This window comes from Cervus elaphus, chromosome 7 (genome assembly GCF_910594005.1).
Source record: "Cervus elaphus chromosome 7, mCerEla1.1, whole genome shotgun sequence".
Taxonomy (NCBI): Eukaryota; Metazoa; Chordata; class Mammalia; order Artiodactyla; family Cervidae; genus Cervus; species Cervus elaphus.
Genome location: NC_057821.1, coordinates 4,429,730 through 4,447,272, shown reverse-complemented (window position 1 = coordinate 4,447,272; position 17,543 = coordinate 4,429,730). Strand labels below are relative to the sequence as shown.

The following is a 17,543-nucleotide window of genomic DNA, read 5'->3' as shown; positions in this document are numbered from 1 at the left end:
TCTTCTGCATTGCAGGCGAATTCTTTACTGCTGAGCCACAGGGAAAGCCCCTATATCTTTGCTTAGGTTCGTGTTATGGTGAGGAAGATACACACGTGCTTGTGGTACAGAGTGTAAATGCTGTAGCACTGCATGTTCAAGCACAGAAAAGAGAGTAACTTGTTGATGAAATTGGGAGAAACTCTGTGTAGATAACGTTACCTGCATAGCCATTTTACTGCAGAAAAGCAGGGTATGGAAGGATGTTTCAGATCTAGAAAATATGTGCAAAATCAAAGTGATGAAAGTCATGGTGGCATGGAGTCATACCGGCTGGTATCATTGGAGAACGGAGTGTTTGGGGGATGAAAATGGAAACCAGGGTGAGTTTCAAGACCTGGGATAAACTAGGCTTTGATGGGCCCACGGACTGTGTGGAGTGGGGATGATGGGCTGTGAATGGTGGGTGAGGTGTCTGGCTGGGGAGAGTGTGTGGCCTGCAGGCTGCTGAAGTGGAGGAGGGGTGGGCAGTGGGCTGGGACCGTGAGCCTGGAACGTTCCGGTCTTCACGTGGGTATGGGAGGCACTTTGGACAGTGGCAAGAAGGGAGCTGATACTGGGTCAGCAAAGTTTGGGTTTGGATTCTGTCTCTCCTACGTTTAGCCCTGAAAATCCCATATCCTGAAAAACCCTAAGTCCTGTGAGAACTGTGACGAGGGTCTCCGTGGGGAGGGCTGATGCTTTTGGGGCCTCGAGTGATGTGGGGAAGTGCTGGCTGGAGTCGGGGGAGTCGGGGTGAGTCTGTGTTGACTTAGGTGGAGCAGGAGCCCTGGGAAGGGAGTAGGTGGCTGGTTAGGAGGGCACAGTGGGAGATATTTTGGCGTGAGCTCAGTGGGTATGCCGAAAACTGGGGGGCTTGTAGAGGGCTGGGGTAAAAGAGATGAGAGGGACTGGGAGTATGCTGGGGTCTCTGGAAGGTCTGAGTTTGGGTACTAAGGGCAAGGACAAAGGACATATGTGAAGATAATCGTGCAAAAGATTCATTGAGAACTTTGGTCAAAGCTGTTTCAGTTCTGGCTCTAGGGTTCTGACTCAGGGTTTTTTAGCCTGTTGGTTGGAGGGGTGGCAAATAGATGGGGAAACAGTGACAGACTTTATTTTTTGGGGCTCCAAAATCACTGCAGATGGTGACTGCAGCCATGAAATTAAAAGACGCTTGCTCCTTGGAAGAAAAGCTATGATCAACCCAGACAGCATATTAAAAAGCAGAGACATTTCTTTGCCAACAAAGGTCCATCTAGTCAAAGCTATGGTTTTTCCAGTAGTCATTCATGGATGTGAGAGTTGGACTATAAAGAAAGCTGAGTGCCAGACAATTGATGCTTTTGAACTGTGGTGTTGGAGAAGACTCTTGAGATTCAGTCCCTTGCACTTCATGGAGATCCAGCCAGTCCATCCTAAAGGAAATCAGTCTTGAATATTCATTGGAAGGACTGATGCTGAAGCTTAAACTCTAGTACTTTGGCCACCTGATGAAAAGAACTGACTTGTTGGAAAAAGACCCTGATGCTGGGAAAAGTTGAAGGCAGGAGGAGCAGGGGATGACAGAGGATGAGAGGGTTGGATGGCATCATCGACTGAATGGACATGAGTTTGAGTAAACTCTGGGAGTTGATGATGGACAGGGCTGCCTGGCGTCCTGCAGTCCATGGGATCGCAAAGAGTCAGACACGACTGAGCGACTGAACTGAACTGGAGTGGAGTAAAATAATCTGATTTTTCTCTGCCACTTATTTCACTAAGGTTCAATACTTTTATATTTAACCCATTGTCTTTTGTAATATATTTTTACATTTGGTCTCAGGAACAGAGATGAATTTTTAAATAAATTTTCTTAGCATTGCTTTCTATGTACTCAGCATCATTTATTACATAATGTGATGTTTACTCATTGTTACTTTACTTTATATTTTGCTATATTTACTGGTACTTTCCTAAATTGCACCAGCCTAGGAGTGACTCAGCCCATAAAGTGGCCACTGTTGAGTGCTGTTCCCCAATTCAGATCTGAGGTGGAGTGTGTGTGTGTGTGAGAGAGAGCAAGCGAGATTGACTGATTAATTGAGGTTGATTAACTGGGAGTGACTTTCTTCCATCTTCTGTGCTCCATGTGGCTTCCTGGTTTCTGGCCTTTCAGTGGCATCAAGCTATTGGTAATAAATCTCAGTGTTTGATGCTGTGAGAGCTGCATGGCTACACTGTTAGTGATGATCTGTAAACCTCCGCCAAAGCCACTGCCCAGTGGTGCTGTCGGCACCTTTCGGGTGTATCTGCGGCTGTGGGAGTGAGCGGCCTCTGTGCTCGGCTCTGAAGACAGGTGCCTGGAGTGGACCCCTGTCACCCGTCTTCCACCGCGGCACGTGCTTCCTTCCGTCTGCACACCTCTTGCTCCTGTGAGCAAGGCCGAGCCCTGGGCCTTGGGCATCGTGCCCCCTCCCCCCCGGCCATTGGGAGGCTGTCCCTCCCCTCACCTGGCCGCCCCCGGGGTGTGTGCCCCACCCCCCGACCCCAGGCTTGGGGACACGCTGGTCCCGAGGAGCATCTGCCCTCCTGCTGCGGTGGCAGGAGGGCACCGCACCTTCTCTGTGTCACTGCTGCCTTCCATTGTTACTGCTGGTGGAGTCAGCTTGCCTTCCGTAAGCTTTTGCTGTGATTGAGTTAACACTGTTTACAAGTAGCACCTTACTTTTGTTCATGTCACCTGTTGGCACTGTCCCCTCCTCGAAGGTGCTGAGGAGCTTTGCTGGGTGGTGTGGGGTGGCTGGAATGCTTTCCTGATACTTCTCTCAGACTGAGCTGCTTGCGTGTGTCTAGGCTTGTTACGTCCAACCTAGGGCTTCTCTGGTGGCTCAGATGGTGAGAGGAGAAGTGTGCTTGAGTGCAAGTGATTAATCTTTCCTTTTTGGTGTAAATTTTAGTGTATTCCAAATGTGCCTATGCTGTTAAAGAAAAGGGCAGTAAGAAAATACCCAGATGATTGATTTTTACATGGATCATGTTGGCAAAGTTACTGAGATATCAGCATACTAATTAGAATGTCAGGATATTAAATTATTATTCATTTTTCTGACTTTGTATGTTTTGGGCAACTATAAATGAATGACAAATAATTTGTAAGTGGAGATTTCCCCTAGAGATTTACCAGTTATTAACAGTTTAATTTTTTTCATATTTCCCTTTATTTGATTCTCTTCTGGACATTTAAATGAGGGGAGTATTTTGTAAGAATTGGATTGTAAGTAAAAAAAAAAAAATGTTTTAAATGAACTTTTATTTTAGGTAGATAAGTGTTCTGGTTAGTAGCTCAGTCATGTCCGACTCTGAGACCCCTTGGACTATAGCAGCCATGCTTCTCTGTCCCTGGGTTTTCCAGGCAAGAATACAGGAGTGGGTAGCCATTTCCTTCTCCAAGGGATCTTCCCAACCCAGAGATCGAGCCAGGGTCTCCAGCATTGCTAGCAGGTTCTTTACCATCTGAGCCACCAGAGAAGCCTGGTTATTCATTACTGTGTAACGTTTGTCAACCGGAGACGGCAGTGGGAACCCACTCCAGTACTCTCGCCTGGAAAATCCCATGGACCGAGGAGCCTGGTGGGCTGCAGTCCATGGGGCTGCGAAGAGTCGGACATGACTCAGCGACTTCACTTTCACTTTTCACTTTCATGCATTGGAGAAGGAAGCGGCAGCCCACTCCAGTGTTCTTGCCTGGAGAATCCCAGGGATGGCGGAGCCTGGTGGGCTGCTGTCTATGGGGTCGCACAGAGTCAGACATGACTGAAGCGACTTAGCAGCAGCAGCAGCATTTGTCAACAAGCTTAAAACAACAATTCTGAAAACTAACATTAAAACTTAAAACCACAGCCTAACCCTACTGTTTTAAAACAATTCCATTTTATTATATCTCACAATTTTGAGGGTCAGGGGTTCAGACTGGGCTCAACAGCACATTTCTTCTACTTCACATGGTGTCATATGGGGCTCCGTGAGCCAGTCTGGTCTAGGATGTCCAGGACAGCTTCACTCATGCCTTGTGCTGGGTGAGGACTTCTAGAAGACTGGACAGTGCTGGGATCCTCTCCATGGCGTTCTGCAGGTGAGGGGTGGACTTCTTTCCTGGTGGCCCAGGACTCCAAGAGATGGAAGCTGTCATTCCCTCAGAGATGCAGCCTGGAGGGCCATGGCACCCTGTTCCGTGCCCTGGTGGTCAGGCAGCCCCAGGCCAGCCCAGTCACGGGGAGGCCAGTAGATCTCAGCTCTCAGTGGCAGAGTCAAGGCGTTTGCCACCATCCTCAGTCCCCACAGTAGGGGTAATGATTAGGTCACAAGGCGTTTGGGAAATGCATGCCCTCCACAGATCACAGTGTTTACTATCCATGTAGGACCAGTGTTTATTAACAATAGTGAGAACTATTAACATCATGATAATTGCTTTCAGTATTGCTTTTCCCACATATTGTTAACTTCATCATAAACGACTCCTAATTGCTTTATTAATACACTGGATTCTTTAAACAGTCTTCCCATTGTTTCAATTAGGTTTTTACTGTCAATATTTTAAATTAATTTTGTAGTAAATAATACTAAATATTAATATTTAATATTAATAAAATTAGAAGTTTTAATACTGTTGGATTATTGCTTTTTACCTGCTATATAGATATGTTCCATTTTAAGAAAAACGGGTACTTGAAATCACTTATTTGTATTTATTGATGCCATGCCCCTTCCCTCAAAGGATTTGAGGAGACTTGCAACAAGGCACGTGTGATAAGTATGTATAGAGACAAAATATAAATGGTAGTGGAGGATGCGGATCAAGAAAAAGATGAGTCAGTAAGTGGTGTCTGCATCTGTCCCGTGGCTGAAGCGCACACCTGGGCGTCTGCTCTGCCCCACTCCATCTGTGGCCTGTCAGCCCTGCTGCCTCCCAAACATGCCTCAGCTCTGCCCACTTGTGTTTCCTGATGTGCTTCCCTTGTTGAGGTCTGTATCCTTTCCCTACTGCCGACTGACAGTAGGGCTGTTTCTCCTGCAGTACAGTTCCTTACAACACAATCCCTTCTCCATTTAGCACCAGAGCAAGCTTAAAATCTCGGGGTAAATCAGAGCAGAGCTTCCCTCTGCCTCAAATTTCAGCGCCGTGCACCGTTGTTAACACAAAGGCTTGTCCTGGCCTCAGGCCCTGTCTGTCCCACTCTGGCCCCCGCTTCATCGTCTCCCATTCCTCTCGTCCAGTAGCCTTCTTTCTCTCCATCACTTCGGCACCAGCTGTCACCTCTGCTTGGGATGCTCTTGTCATTCGGGTTTCCAATTAAGTGTCACTTCTCCAGAGAGGCTTTAATTGACTACACAGCTGAAGTATAAATCCGTCCCATCCGGAGCACATCCCTTTGTTTTATTTTCACCATCGATCACAACCTGATAGTTTATTGTTTTTTGTCTGTGCCACCGCATTAAAATATAAGCTGCATGAAAGCAGCGTTGTTTTTTTTTTTGGCTTGTTTAATAGCTGGATTCCATCTGCTGGAAATTGTGCTTGGTACATAGTAGGTCTGCAGTGTTTCAGAATGAGTCAATTCTACAAAAAAAAAATCAAATGCTGGAATTGATGGCAGTATTTCTAGAACATGATAAATTTATTTTAGAAAAGATTCTTTCCCTGGGATTTACTGTTTTAGACTAGTGGTATGTTTCAGAGTCCTTAAAGGACCTTTTAAAGAAATACACACCTCTGTGCTTCAATCTGTAGGTCTAAGTGGTGTGAAGAATCTGTAATTTTGAAAAGCTCCACTGCGAATCTGAGATATAGCCATGTTTAAGGACTAAGGTCTTGAGAGAGCTGTGTGGATTCAAGAAGAAAACTGGCCAAACTGTTTATTAACATGAATGAATATTGATGATTGAAAGTTTATAGAATAAATCTCTGGAAAGCATTTGTTTATATCTTTACTTTAGTGGCCAGGGTAATAGCCTAGTGGTTTCAAAGTGGCGTGCCCAAGACGATCACTTGGGAGTGTGGGAAGGCTGTAAGTAATACAACTTATACATTTTTAATATCATTTATTTTACATTTTGGGGGTGTGGACAGACATGTCTTCAGTACCTAATGTACAGTGATATGTGTATGTAATTTATAAACATACTGGAATTACGTGCTCAAGATAATTTATTGATGAAAATGTGTGATTCAGAGAGGAGGGAGATGACTGGTCAGTCAAGATAGGTGATGCCGTGTTAGCAAATGACCCCAGGCCTCAGAGACTGCTAAAAGGTTTGTTTCTTGTTCCTGCTCTGCATCTCCTGTGGGCCAGGGGTGGCCCTTCCCTGTGTCATTTGGGTGCCATGACTCAGGTGGATTAAGCACTGTTTGTTTGGAACTTCACCAGTTGCTGTGATGGAGCAAGGAGAGAACCCAGTTAATCGCATGCTTGTAAAGTGTTGGTGTGGGAGTGACATGTGTTGCCTCTGCTCATATTTCACTGGCAAGTCGTGTGACTGCTTGTGAGTGCAGCAGGTAGCGGCTGTGTAACCCCCTCAGAGAGGAACTCTGCACGGGCGAGCAGAGGGCAGTCTACACACACTGCTTCCACCACCTGCTTGTTCAGTGTGGGGGTGTTTGCTGCTCCAGCGCTCACTCCTGACCCTTTCAGGAGTGCTGGCAGAGGGAGCCTGGTCTCCCTATTGGGTTTGATGAAGAATACCAAAAAGAAAGAGATACCACAGCCCAAATCCTTAATTCTGTTACTAAGGAGCATGTAAAACAACATGATTATAAAATAAGGACATATAACTTTATCAAAACTGTTAGAACCCTGTGTAATTTTTTGCCTGAAAAAAGATTATACCACTACCCTGTATACCATTTGAAACATTCAGGTACTTAGTATTTGGTGGGTAGTTGTGGAAAATAGTGGTTGAGTTGGGGGATTGTCAGTAGTGCTAGAAAGGAAACTTTTAGGGCTCAAATGTTCAGGGTCTTTGCTGATTGACAGTTAACCAGACTGAAGGTGGAGCACCCCTGGAATAGAAAAGTAAGTCATTCTGGAAATGCAGTTCTATTTAGACCAATTTGCTATATACTTCTTTTCAGGAAGGTGTTAATTTGGGAGGCATAATACACCTTGATTGTAAGGTGCTGTAGTGATAGCCTAGCTAACTTTATTACTTATTTTGTACACCCCTCTAAAGACCAGTCCTGTGTTAGTTTAATAAAATGACAAGTTCTTAGAAACCAGTTTATTTTCAGGAAAAATTTCACTTTATTTACTTACTTGAAATATAGTTGACTTACAGTGTCATATTATTGTCAGTTACACAACATAATGATTCATTGTTTGTGTACATTACAAAGTGATCACCACCATGCGTCTGCTTACCATCTGTCACCATACAAAGTCATTACAGTATTACTGACTATTTTCCCTATGCTGTACATTGTATCGTCATGACTTAACTATAAGTTTGTACCTCTTAATTACCTTCACCTATTTGCCCTTTGCCCTATCCTGCACCCCTCTGGCAAAAACTAGTTCATTGTCTGTATTGATGAGTCTGTTTCTGTCTGTGCTTCTTCTTTTGTTTTGGTTTTTAGATTCCACATATAGGTGAGATCATATGGTATTTGTTTTTCTCTGACTTATTTCACTTAGCATAATCCACTCTAGATCCATCCATGTTGTTACAGTAGAAAGATGTCATTCATGGATGAGTGATAATCTATCGTGTATATATGTACCACATCTTTATCCTTTTGTCTGTCAGTAGGCACTTGGATTCCTTCCATATCTTGGCTATTGTAAATAATGCTGCATTGAACATGGGGGTGCATATATCTTTTGAGTTAGTGTTTTTGTTTTCTTTGGATAAATACCCCTGGGTAGAATTGATGTGTTTTACAGAAGGTTTATTTTCAGTTTTTTAAGGAATCTCCATACTGTTTTCCATAGTGGCTGCACCAGTTTGCATTTCCACCAACAGTGTATTATTTGTCATGTTTTAGATAATAACCTTTCTGACAGGTGTGAAGTAATATCTCTGTGGTTTCGATTTGCCTTTCCCTGGTGAGTAGTGATGTTCAGCATCTTTTCATGTGCCTGTTGGCCATCTGTTTGTCTTCTTTGGAAGAATTATCTATTTGGTTAGTCTGCCCAGTTTTGTTTTTTCTTTTTATTAATCTGTTTGTTTATTTGGCTACTCTCAGTCTTAGTTGTGGAACGCAAACTCTTAGTTACGGCATGGGGGATCTAGTTCCCTGACTAGGGATTGAACACCAGCCCCCTGCATTGGGAGCACAGAGTCTTAGCCACTGGACCACCAGGGAAGTTCCCCCAGGTTTTAATCAAATTGTTTTTTGACATTAAGTTATATGAATTGTTCATATATTTTGGATATTAACCCCTTATCAGTTATAATTTACAAATATCTTCTGCCATTTAATAAGCAGTCTTTTTTGTTTTGTTTATAGTTTTTCTTGTTCTGTAAAAGCTTTTTAGTTTGATGTAGTCCCATGTGTTCATTTTTGCTTTTGTCTTTCTTGCCTGTGGTGACAGATCCAAAATAATTGCTGAGATTAATGTCAGAGAACATACTATTCTCTTCTGGGAGTTGGTTTTTTTTTTTTTTAATTAATTTGTTTTAATTGGAGGCTAATTACTTTACAATATTGTGGGTTTTGCCATATATCGACATGAATCAGTCACCGGTGTACATGTGTCCCCCATCCTGAACCCCCCTCCACCTCCCTCCACACCCCATCCCTCTGGGTTCTCCAGGTGCACCTGCTTTGAGTACCCTGCTTCATGCATTGAACTTGCACTGATCATCTAGTTCATGTATGTTAATATACATGTTCAATGATAATCTCTCAAATCATTCCACCCTCGACTTCTCCCACAGAGTCCAAAAGTCTTTTCTTTACCTCTGTGTCTCTTTGCTGTCTTGCTTATAGGGTCTTTCTAAATTCCATATATATGTATTAATATACTGTATTGATGTTTTTCTTTCTAACTTACTTCACTCTGTATAACAGGCTCCAGTTTTATCCATCTCACTAGAACTGATTCAAATGCATTCTTGTTTTTATAGCTGAGTAATATTCCATGGTGTATATGTACCACAACTTCCTTATCCATTCATCTGCTGATGGACATCTAGGTTGCTTCCATGTCCTAGCTAGGGTAAACAGTGCTGCAGTGGACATTGGGGTACACGAGTCTCTTTCAATTCTGGTCTCAGTGTGTTTGACCAGCAGTGGGGTTGCTAGGTCATAGGAAGTTCTGTTGTCAGTTTTTTAAGGAACCTTCACACTCTTCTCCATAGCGGCTGTACTAGTTTGCATTCCCAACAGTGTAAGAGGGTTCCCTTTTCTCCACACCCTCCCCAGCATTTATTGTTTGTAGACTTGATGGCAGCCATTCTTACCTACATGAGATAGTACCTCATTGTGATTTTGATTTGCATGTCTCTTATAATGAGTGATGTTGAGCATCTTTTCATGTGTTTGTTAGCCATCTGTATGTCTTCTTCGAGAAATATCTGTTTAGTTCTTTGGCCCACTTTTTGATTGGGTCATTTATTTTTCTGGTATTGAGCTGCATGAGCTGCTTGTATATTTTGTAGATTAATTTTTTGTCAGTTGTTTCGTTTGCTATTTTTTTTCTCCCTTGCTTATAGTTTTCTTCGTTATGCAAAAGCTTTTAGGTTTAATTAGGTCCCATTTGTTTATTTTTGTTTTTATTTCCGTTACTCTGGTGGGTGGATCATAGAGTATCTTGCAATGATTTTTGTTAGCGAGTGTTCTGCCTGTGTTTTCCTCTTATGAGTTTTATAGTTTCTGGTCTTACATTTAGATCTTTAATCCATTTTGAGTTTATTTTTGTGTATTTTGTGTTAGAAAGTGTTCTATTTCAGTCTTTTACAAGTGGTTGACCAGTTTTCCCAGCACCACTTGTTAAAGAGATTGTCTTTTCACCATTGTATATTTTTGCCTCCTTTGTCAAAGATAAGATGTCCATAGGTGCATGGATTTATCTCTGGGCTTTTAATTTTGTTCCATTGATTTATATTTTGTCTTTGTGCCATATCATACTGTTTTGGTGACTGTAGCTTTGTAGTATAGTCTGAAGTCAGAAAGGTTAATTCCTCCAGTTCCATTCTTCTGTCTCAAGATTGTTTTGGATGTTCGAGGTATTTTATGTTTCCATACAAACTGTAAAATTATTTGTTCTAGTTCTGTGAAAAATACCATTGGTATCTTGACAGGAATTGTGTTGAATGTATAGATTGCTTTGGTAGTATACTCATTTTTACTATATTGAGTCTTCCAGTCCATGAGCATAGTTTATTTCTCCATCTATTTGTGTAATCTTTAATTTTTTTCATCAGTGTTTTATAGTTTTCTATATATAGGTCTTTTGTTTCTTTAGGTAAATTTATTCCTAAGTATTTTATTCTTTTTCTTGCAATGGTGAATGGGGTTGTTTCCTGTTGGTCCTTTATTGGACCGGAACCTAGTGGTCCGGAGCCGATGATGAGATAGTGAAAGAAGGAAAGAGGCTAATATTCCCTGGGTTATGCAGCTGGCTTTTGCACTCCAGGGAATCAGCCAGAAATAGAGAGAGAGGGAGAGAGAAAGAAAGACAGACACGGGGACCCGAGCTCTGATGGAGCAAAGGTGTTTTAATCAACATGGTGTGGGCATATATACTTTCTTACAAGATAGTTATTCTTAGCAAAGATAAAGATTAAAATTCCAGACTTACAAAACATAAACATTCACTTTTACTGTATGGTTCATAAGAAGGAAGAGGGTGCTTATCACCGTATTGAAAAACTAACGAAGGAGATGCCTGGATTCCTTGGCCCAGGGAAAGGCTTGTCCCTCCTCTTAATTCCTGAATATTAACAGATCCAAAACAGCACACAGGAAGCCTCCTGTTAAATGCTTTCTGACAGTTTCCTTAGTTTCTCTTTCTGTTTTTCATTGTCAGCATATAGGAATGCAAGGGGTTTTATGCTTTCAGGTCTTATATTGAAATCTTTAACCCATTTTCAATTATTTTTTGTATGTGGTGTTAGAAAATGGCTATTTCATTCTTTTGTATGTAGTTGTCCAGTTTTCCCAACACCATTTATTGAAGAGACTGTCTTCCCCTGTTGTAAATTCTTGGCTCCTTTGTAGTAAATTGACTGATCAGAAAAGTGTGGGCTTATTTCTGGACTCTGCATTCTGTTCCGCTGATCTGTTTGTTTTTGTGGCAGTACCATATTATTTTGATTACTGTAGCTTTGTTGTACAATTGGAAATCAGGAGCATGATATTCATTCCAAATTTGTTTTTCTGTCTGAAGATTGCTTTGGCTATTTGGGGTCTTTTGTGACTCCACACAAATTTTAGGACTTATTCTAGTTAGGACTCTTTAGGACTGTTCTAGTTCTGTGAAAAATGCTATTCTTGGCATTTTGGTATTTTGGTATTTTGATAGGGATTGCATTGACTGTAGATTTTTGGGAGTACTATGGACATTTTAATAGTATTTATTCTTTCATTCCATGATCATCTAATGTATTTCGAATTGCTTATATTGTCTTCATTTTCTTTCATCACTGTCTTATAGTTTTCAGATACAGGTCTTTAGCCTCCTGGGTTAAATTTATTTCCAGATATTGTCTTTATTTTGATGCAAAATGGGATTTGCCTAATTTCTTTTTCTGATAGTTATTAGTTTACAGAAATGCATTAGACTCCTGAGACTCCAGTCTCAATTCAAATTATATGCCAGAGTTAAACCAAAACATCTTTGTTGTTCAATCGCTATGTCATGTCCAACTCTTTGTAACCCCATGGACTATATAGCATGTAAGGCTCCTCTGTCCTTCGCTATCTCCCAGAGTTTGGTCAAACTCATTTCCATTGAGTCGGTGATGCCATCCAACCATCTCATTTTCTTCTTTCTCCTCCTGCCTTCAATCTTTCCCAGCATCAGGGTCTTTTCTAGTGAGTCAGTTCTTCGCATCATGTGGCCAAAAGTATTGGAGTTTCAGCTTCAGCATCAGTCCTTCCAATGAATATTCAGGACTGATTTCCTTTACGATTGACTGATTTGATCTCCTTGCAGTCCAGGGGACTCATAAGAGTCTTCTCCAACACCACAGTTCAAAAGCATCAACTCTTTGATGCTCTGCTTTCTTTATAGTCCCAACTGTCACGTCCATACATGACTACTGGAAAAACCATAGCTTTGAGTACACAGACCTTTGTTGGCAAAGTAATGTCTCTGCTTTTTAATATGCTGTTTGGGTTGATCATAGCTTTTCTTCCAAGGAGCAAGTGTCGTTTAATTTCATGGCTGCAGTCACCCTCTGCAGTGACTTTGGAGCCCCTCAAAATAAAGTCTGTCACTGTTTCCATTATTTCCCGATCAGTTTGCCATGAAGTGATGGGACCAGATGCCATTGTCTTTGTTTTCTGATTTTTGAGTTTTAAGCCAACGTTTTCATTCTCCTCTTTCACTTTCATCAAGAGGTTCTTTAGTTCTTCACTTTCAGCCGTAAGGGTGGTGTCATATGCTGATCTGAGGTTATTGATATTTCTCCTGGTAATCTTGATTCCAGCTTGTGCTTCATTCAGCCCAGCATTTCACATGATATACTCTCCATGTAAGTTAAATAAGTAGGGTGACAATATACAGCCTTTTTGTACTCCTTGCCCGATTTGGAATCAGTCTGTTGTTCCATATCCAGTTTTAACTGTTGCTTCTTGACCTGCATACAGATTTCTCAGGAGGCAGGGCAGGTGGTCTGGTATTCGCATCTCCTGAAGAATTTTCCACAGTTTTTTGTGATCCCCACAGTCAAGGGCTGTGGCGTAGTCAATAAAGCAGAAGTAGATTTTTTTCTGGATCTTTCTTGATTTTCGATGATCCAATGGATGTTATGAATGAGAGTTTTTTTAAAAATCCATTATTAAACTTAGCAGTTGGCAGATAGAAATATAATTAGTTTTTCTGTATATGACCTTGTATCTAGAAACCTTGCTCTAGAAACCTCTAGAAACCTCAGTAGGTCTAATAATTTATTTGTGGATTCTTCTGAATTTTCTAAGGATTCTAATCATATAATCTGTAAATAAAGCCAATTTTGTTTTTTGTTTTCCAGTTCTTACACTTTTCTTTTGGTTTTACCAATCTGGTTTCCATTCATGGAGCCTTGTTTCCTTGTGTATTTGTTTTCTCTGTGTGCTAGAGATTGCATTTGGAGGAGTGTATTGAGCCTTAGGAGAATTGTATCTTTGTTGGGAAAGGTTTTCATTTTCTCCTTTCATTAGTCTGTGGGTGCAGCTGGTCAGGATACTGTTAACTTCCATCCAGAATCTGAGATCCCTGGACGCTGCGCTGCAGATCCCTGTTGAGACTGATAAGCTTCTGGTGTCCCCTCCTCACTCCTCCTGGGTTCTAGAGAGGAGAGACAGTCTACCCATTGTGGCAGAGTCTCTTTGAAGTTGCTTTGCCAGAATTAGCCAAAATAAAAGCCTGTCTTTCTCTCATACTTTTTTTTTGGGCTCGCTGTGTGGTTTGTGGGATCTCAGTTCCTTGACCAGGGGTTGAACACGAGGCCATGGTAGGGAAAGCACCGCGTCTTTACCACTAGGCCACCTGTCTGACACTGTTTTTGTCTCTCTTACCTTGTCAAGTCACTTTTTACACTTTCTCATTCATGCAGATATCATTATGTTTGTCTTTTGTAATCCTCGCACAGTTATTATCTATGTACTTTATGAATCTTTTTGTTTTTGCTCATGAAGTGATGTTTTACTGTTTGCCTTATTATAAAATACAGTGTGCTTGGTACGGTATTTGAAAATGTGTTTGCTGAAGTCCTTTGACGCATGCTGCGGATGTACTTTGCTCAGAGAGGATTTGAGTTTGCTTCTGTTAGGTTTCTGGGGCCTTTGAATCAGGGATGACCTTAAAACAAGTTCAACACTTGGGATTTCTCTAATGACCTGTAGCTTTAGAGCAGGAGGATCTCTTATTCATGATATCCCAGTTAAAGAGGGCCCAACTCTATGTACTAATCTTCTGTGCCTTAAAGAAGATGCTTTAAAATTTTCTGTCAGTGTATTTTCTTTGATTTCTGTGAGAAGCTGATCTGAGTAGTATGGTTTGCTTTACTTAAACATCACATTGTACTGTACTTTAACCAAACACCTGTTCTGGGCATTTAGGTTTTTAAAAATTATTATAAATAGCATTGTGATGAAAGAAAATTTCCTGATCTCTGTATTTGTTCTCTTATTAATTTAATTCTAGAAGTGAAGTTGTTAGAGACTGTATTTTAAAACTTATTTATGTGTATTGTCAAACTGCTCTATGCAAAGATAGTCCCAACCCTGTGGACTTTAACTTTCTCCATTTTAATAGGTAGAAAATATTATCACACTATTATTTTAATTTACTTTTATTATTTTCAGTTATATGAATCTTGGCTTTGTTTTACTTTTGGATTATTAGTATTTATGCTTTACTACCTTGAGGTTTATTGAGAGTAACTCAGATGTCACATGATACCAATATTTCCCACAATTTGTCATTTATAATTCATCTTCATTTGTAGATCTTTTCTTTTTTTGAATACAAGTTTATGATTTTTATTTTGTCATATCTATCAGTCTTTTTTTTCAAAGCCATAATTAGTTAGAGATAATAGACTATAGTTCTTACAAAAACTAGTGTTTTATTTAAATTTGAAATTGTTTTATGTGTCTTGAAAATTCCACTCTTAGTTCAAATAGGTATTTTAATAAATTAACATAACTCTACATTGAGATAATGTTCATTTTTTGTCTTTATTACCTTAATTTTTATTATAATTTCTTTTGTTTCATATTATAATACTTTGTTTCTCTGCTACTGTTCTTTTGGTATGTGTCCTCAGAAATTGGCAGAGTAGAAGTTTGAAAGTATATTGAATTTAAATTTTCTTCCATATTTTGGCTTCATTATGATGATAAAATCACCTAGTAATTGTATTAGGAATGATTTGAGATATCAGGGTTTCAAGAGTTTTAAAAAAGTATAGAATCTTCGCTAGAATAGGAAGTACTTTATTGAAACTGAATGCAGAGTTTTAATTTGTAATTGATATAAAGTATGTTTCCTTGTAGATAAGTGATGAGGAAAAGGCTTTCCGAGAACAGGATATTCTGGCTTCATCACCCAGTTTTGGTGGGACTCAGGTGGAGCTGGAGTCAGTCTATAAGGTAGGTGCACTTTTAAAGCACTTCTGAGGTTCCATGGTGTTTAACTAATGCATTTGTGCAGCCTCTTGGGCGATGCCTCGCCCCTCCTGCTCGGAGGTTGTTTTCACCCGCTGCCTTGCTCAGGGCTGCGCTGCACCCACACCAGGCCTGCCTGGGCGCTGAGAGCTGCCTGCGGCCAAGCTCCCCTCCCTGCGCACAGCCTTGCCTCTCACATGCAGGGTGGTGGTGGGGGATGCGTTTCTCATGGGGCAGCAGTGCTAAAGAGCCCCCAGGGTCCCCACCCCTCGCCCGTGTTCTGGGCCTGGCAAGTGTCATGACATGTACTGAAGTGCTCAGCCTCACGAGAAAAGAGCCTGTGCTGGAGCCCCCGGTTCAGACTTCTGTCCTTCCCGGGATTATGGAAATAAACCCTCTTCCCGCTCCCTGTGTCCTGTGTCACCCCCCATGGAGCTGGGTCACTGCTGCTCTCTGCAGCTGCTGGACTGCCATGTGGGTCTGCCTTGTTGCCTCAACCACGCGGTGAATCGTTTCAGGGCAGGGACTGTGTGTTAGGTGTAGACATCTGTAAGCTAATCAGAAACTTTCTGCAAAAACACATGATCTTGTTATTGTGTGGTGTCATTGAATACACTGACGAATTATGGCCATATACATTTAACTCTTCCATAAAACTTGAGCCAATAGGTTATATGAGGATTCTTTTCTTTTTTTTTTTACCTAATTTCTTACCTCATTTTTAAGAAGTAGAAAAACTATTGAAGAGCAAGGTTGATTTTTTTCAATTTATTAATACTGTTATCATAATCTGCTCATCTCTTAAAATTTTATGGTAGTTCTTAAGACTTTAAAAAATGTAAGTAGAATAGTATTCAGTTTTAAAAAAATGTTTACTGGCAAATACTTATTTTAAAGGCAAAGCTGGACATTTATTATTATTTCCATTTCTTAGTATTGAGATTAACTTTTCTAATATATTCCTGTGGAGAAAGAGTGGAAACATAGATGAAGAAATTTGGAACTACTTTACTTACTGGCAGTTTTTACACTGAGCATACTGTATATACTTTGGATTCTACTTGATGCAGAAAAGTGTGGAATATGTTGTATGAGGGCAGTGTGATGTACCTAGATGGATTGAGCTTAGAGTTTGGAACTCCAGTGATTATAATTTGTAAATTGATAAGAAAAGAAATAAACCATTCTAACTTGGCTTATTCATTTTTTAAAGATGTACTCTGAAGCAAAACCTTTTTTGGCCTGCCACTCCTTCCTAATGCTGTTGCTTACTCACAAGGAGTACAAATTGATCTTGCTTTTTTATTTGTTTTTGATCTGCTGGCACTGATGACTGTTTCATAGAAGGCATTTTGTTTAGATTCCCTACTGATGAAGTCTTAGGAGAATTTTGTAATGACAGGTACTGACTCATTTTCCGTGTTTCACTCTGAATTCAGATCCCTTTTGCTGAAGCTCTGGATTTATTCCGAGGAAGGAAAGTCTATTTGGAAAATGGCTTTGCTTATGTACCACACAAGGATATTGTGGCGATCATCCTGAATGAGTTTAGAACCAAACTGTCTAAGGCTTTGGCTGTAAGTATTTAGTTTCCGTATTCACTTCATTTCCATATGTTCATGTTTGCAATTACATACTCTTGATAGATTTGTTCTGTACTTAAGAAATAATATAATTATTATAATGATATTCAGATTGGTTCTATTTATAGAACTCCTAGGTTTTAATTTTTTTAAAAATTTATTTTATTGAAATATAGTTGATTTATAATGTTCTGTTAATTTTGCTCTTCAGCAAAGTGACTCAGTTATGCATATGTATATTCTTTGTTATGCTCTTCTCCATTGTAGTTGATCACAGGATATTGACTATAGTTCCCTGTGCTATACAGTAAGACCTTGATATTTATCTATTCTGTGTGTAATAGTTTGTGTCTGATAATCCCAAACTCCCGATCCATCCCTCCTTCTTGGCAATCACAAGTCTGTTCTCTGTATCTATGAGTCTGTTTCTGTTTCATTTGTTGTTGTTCGGTTGCTCAGTAGTGTCTGACTCTTTGCAGCCCTGTGACTGCAGCATGCCAGGCTTCCCTGTCCTTTACTATCTCCCGAAGTTTGCTCAAATTAATTTCCATTGAGTTGGTGATGCCATTCAACCATCTCATCCTCTGCCGCTGCCTTCTCCTCCTGCCCTCAGTCTTTCCCAGCATCAGGGTCTTTTCCAGTGAGTT

General features: G+C 40.6%; 1 protein-coding gene across 3 annotated transcripts in view; it reads left to right on the top strand.

Annotated features, from left to right (window-relative positions):
• PRIM2 (DNA primase subunit 2) overlaps positions 1–17,543 on the top strand; it is a 308,888-nt gene that overhangs the window by 43,250 nt on the left and 248,095 nt on the right. For all 3 annotated transcript variants that reach the window (XM_043907010.1, XM_043907009.1, XM_043907011.1), the window contains exons 6-7: positions 15,203–15,298; positions 16,753–16,890. In XM_043907010.1, coding sequence (XP_043762945.1) covers positions 15,203–15,298; positions 16,753–16,890 — 234 coding nt within the window. The remainder of the gene's footprint in view (positions 1–15,202; positions 15,299–16,752; positions 16,891–17,543) is intronic.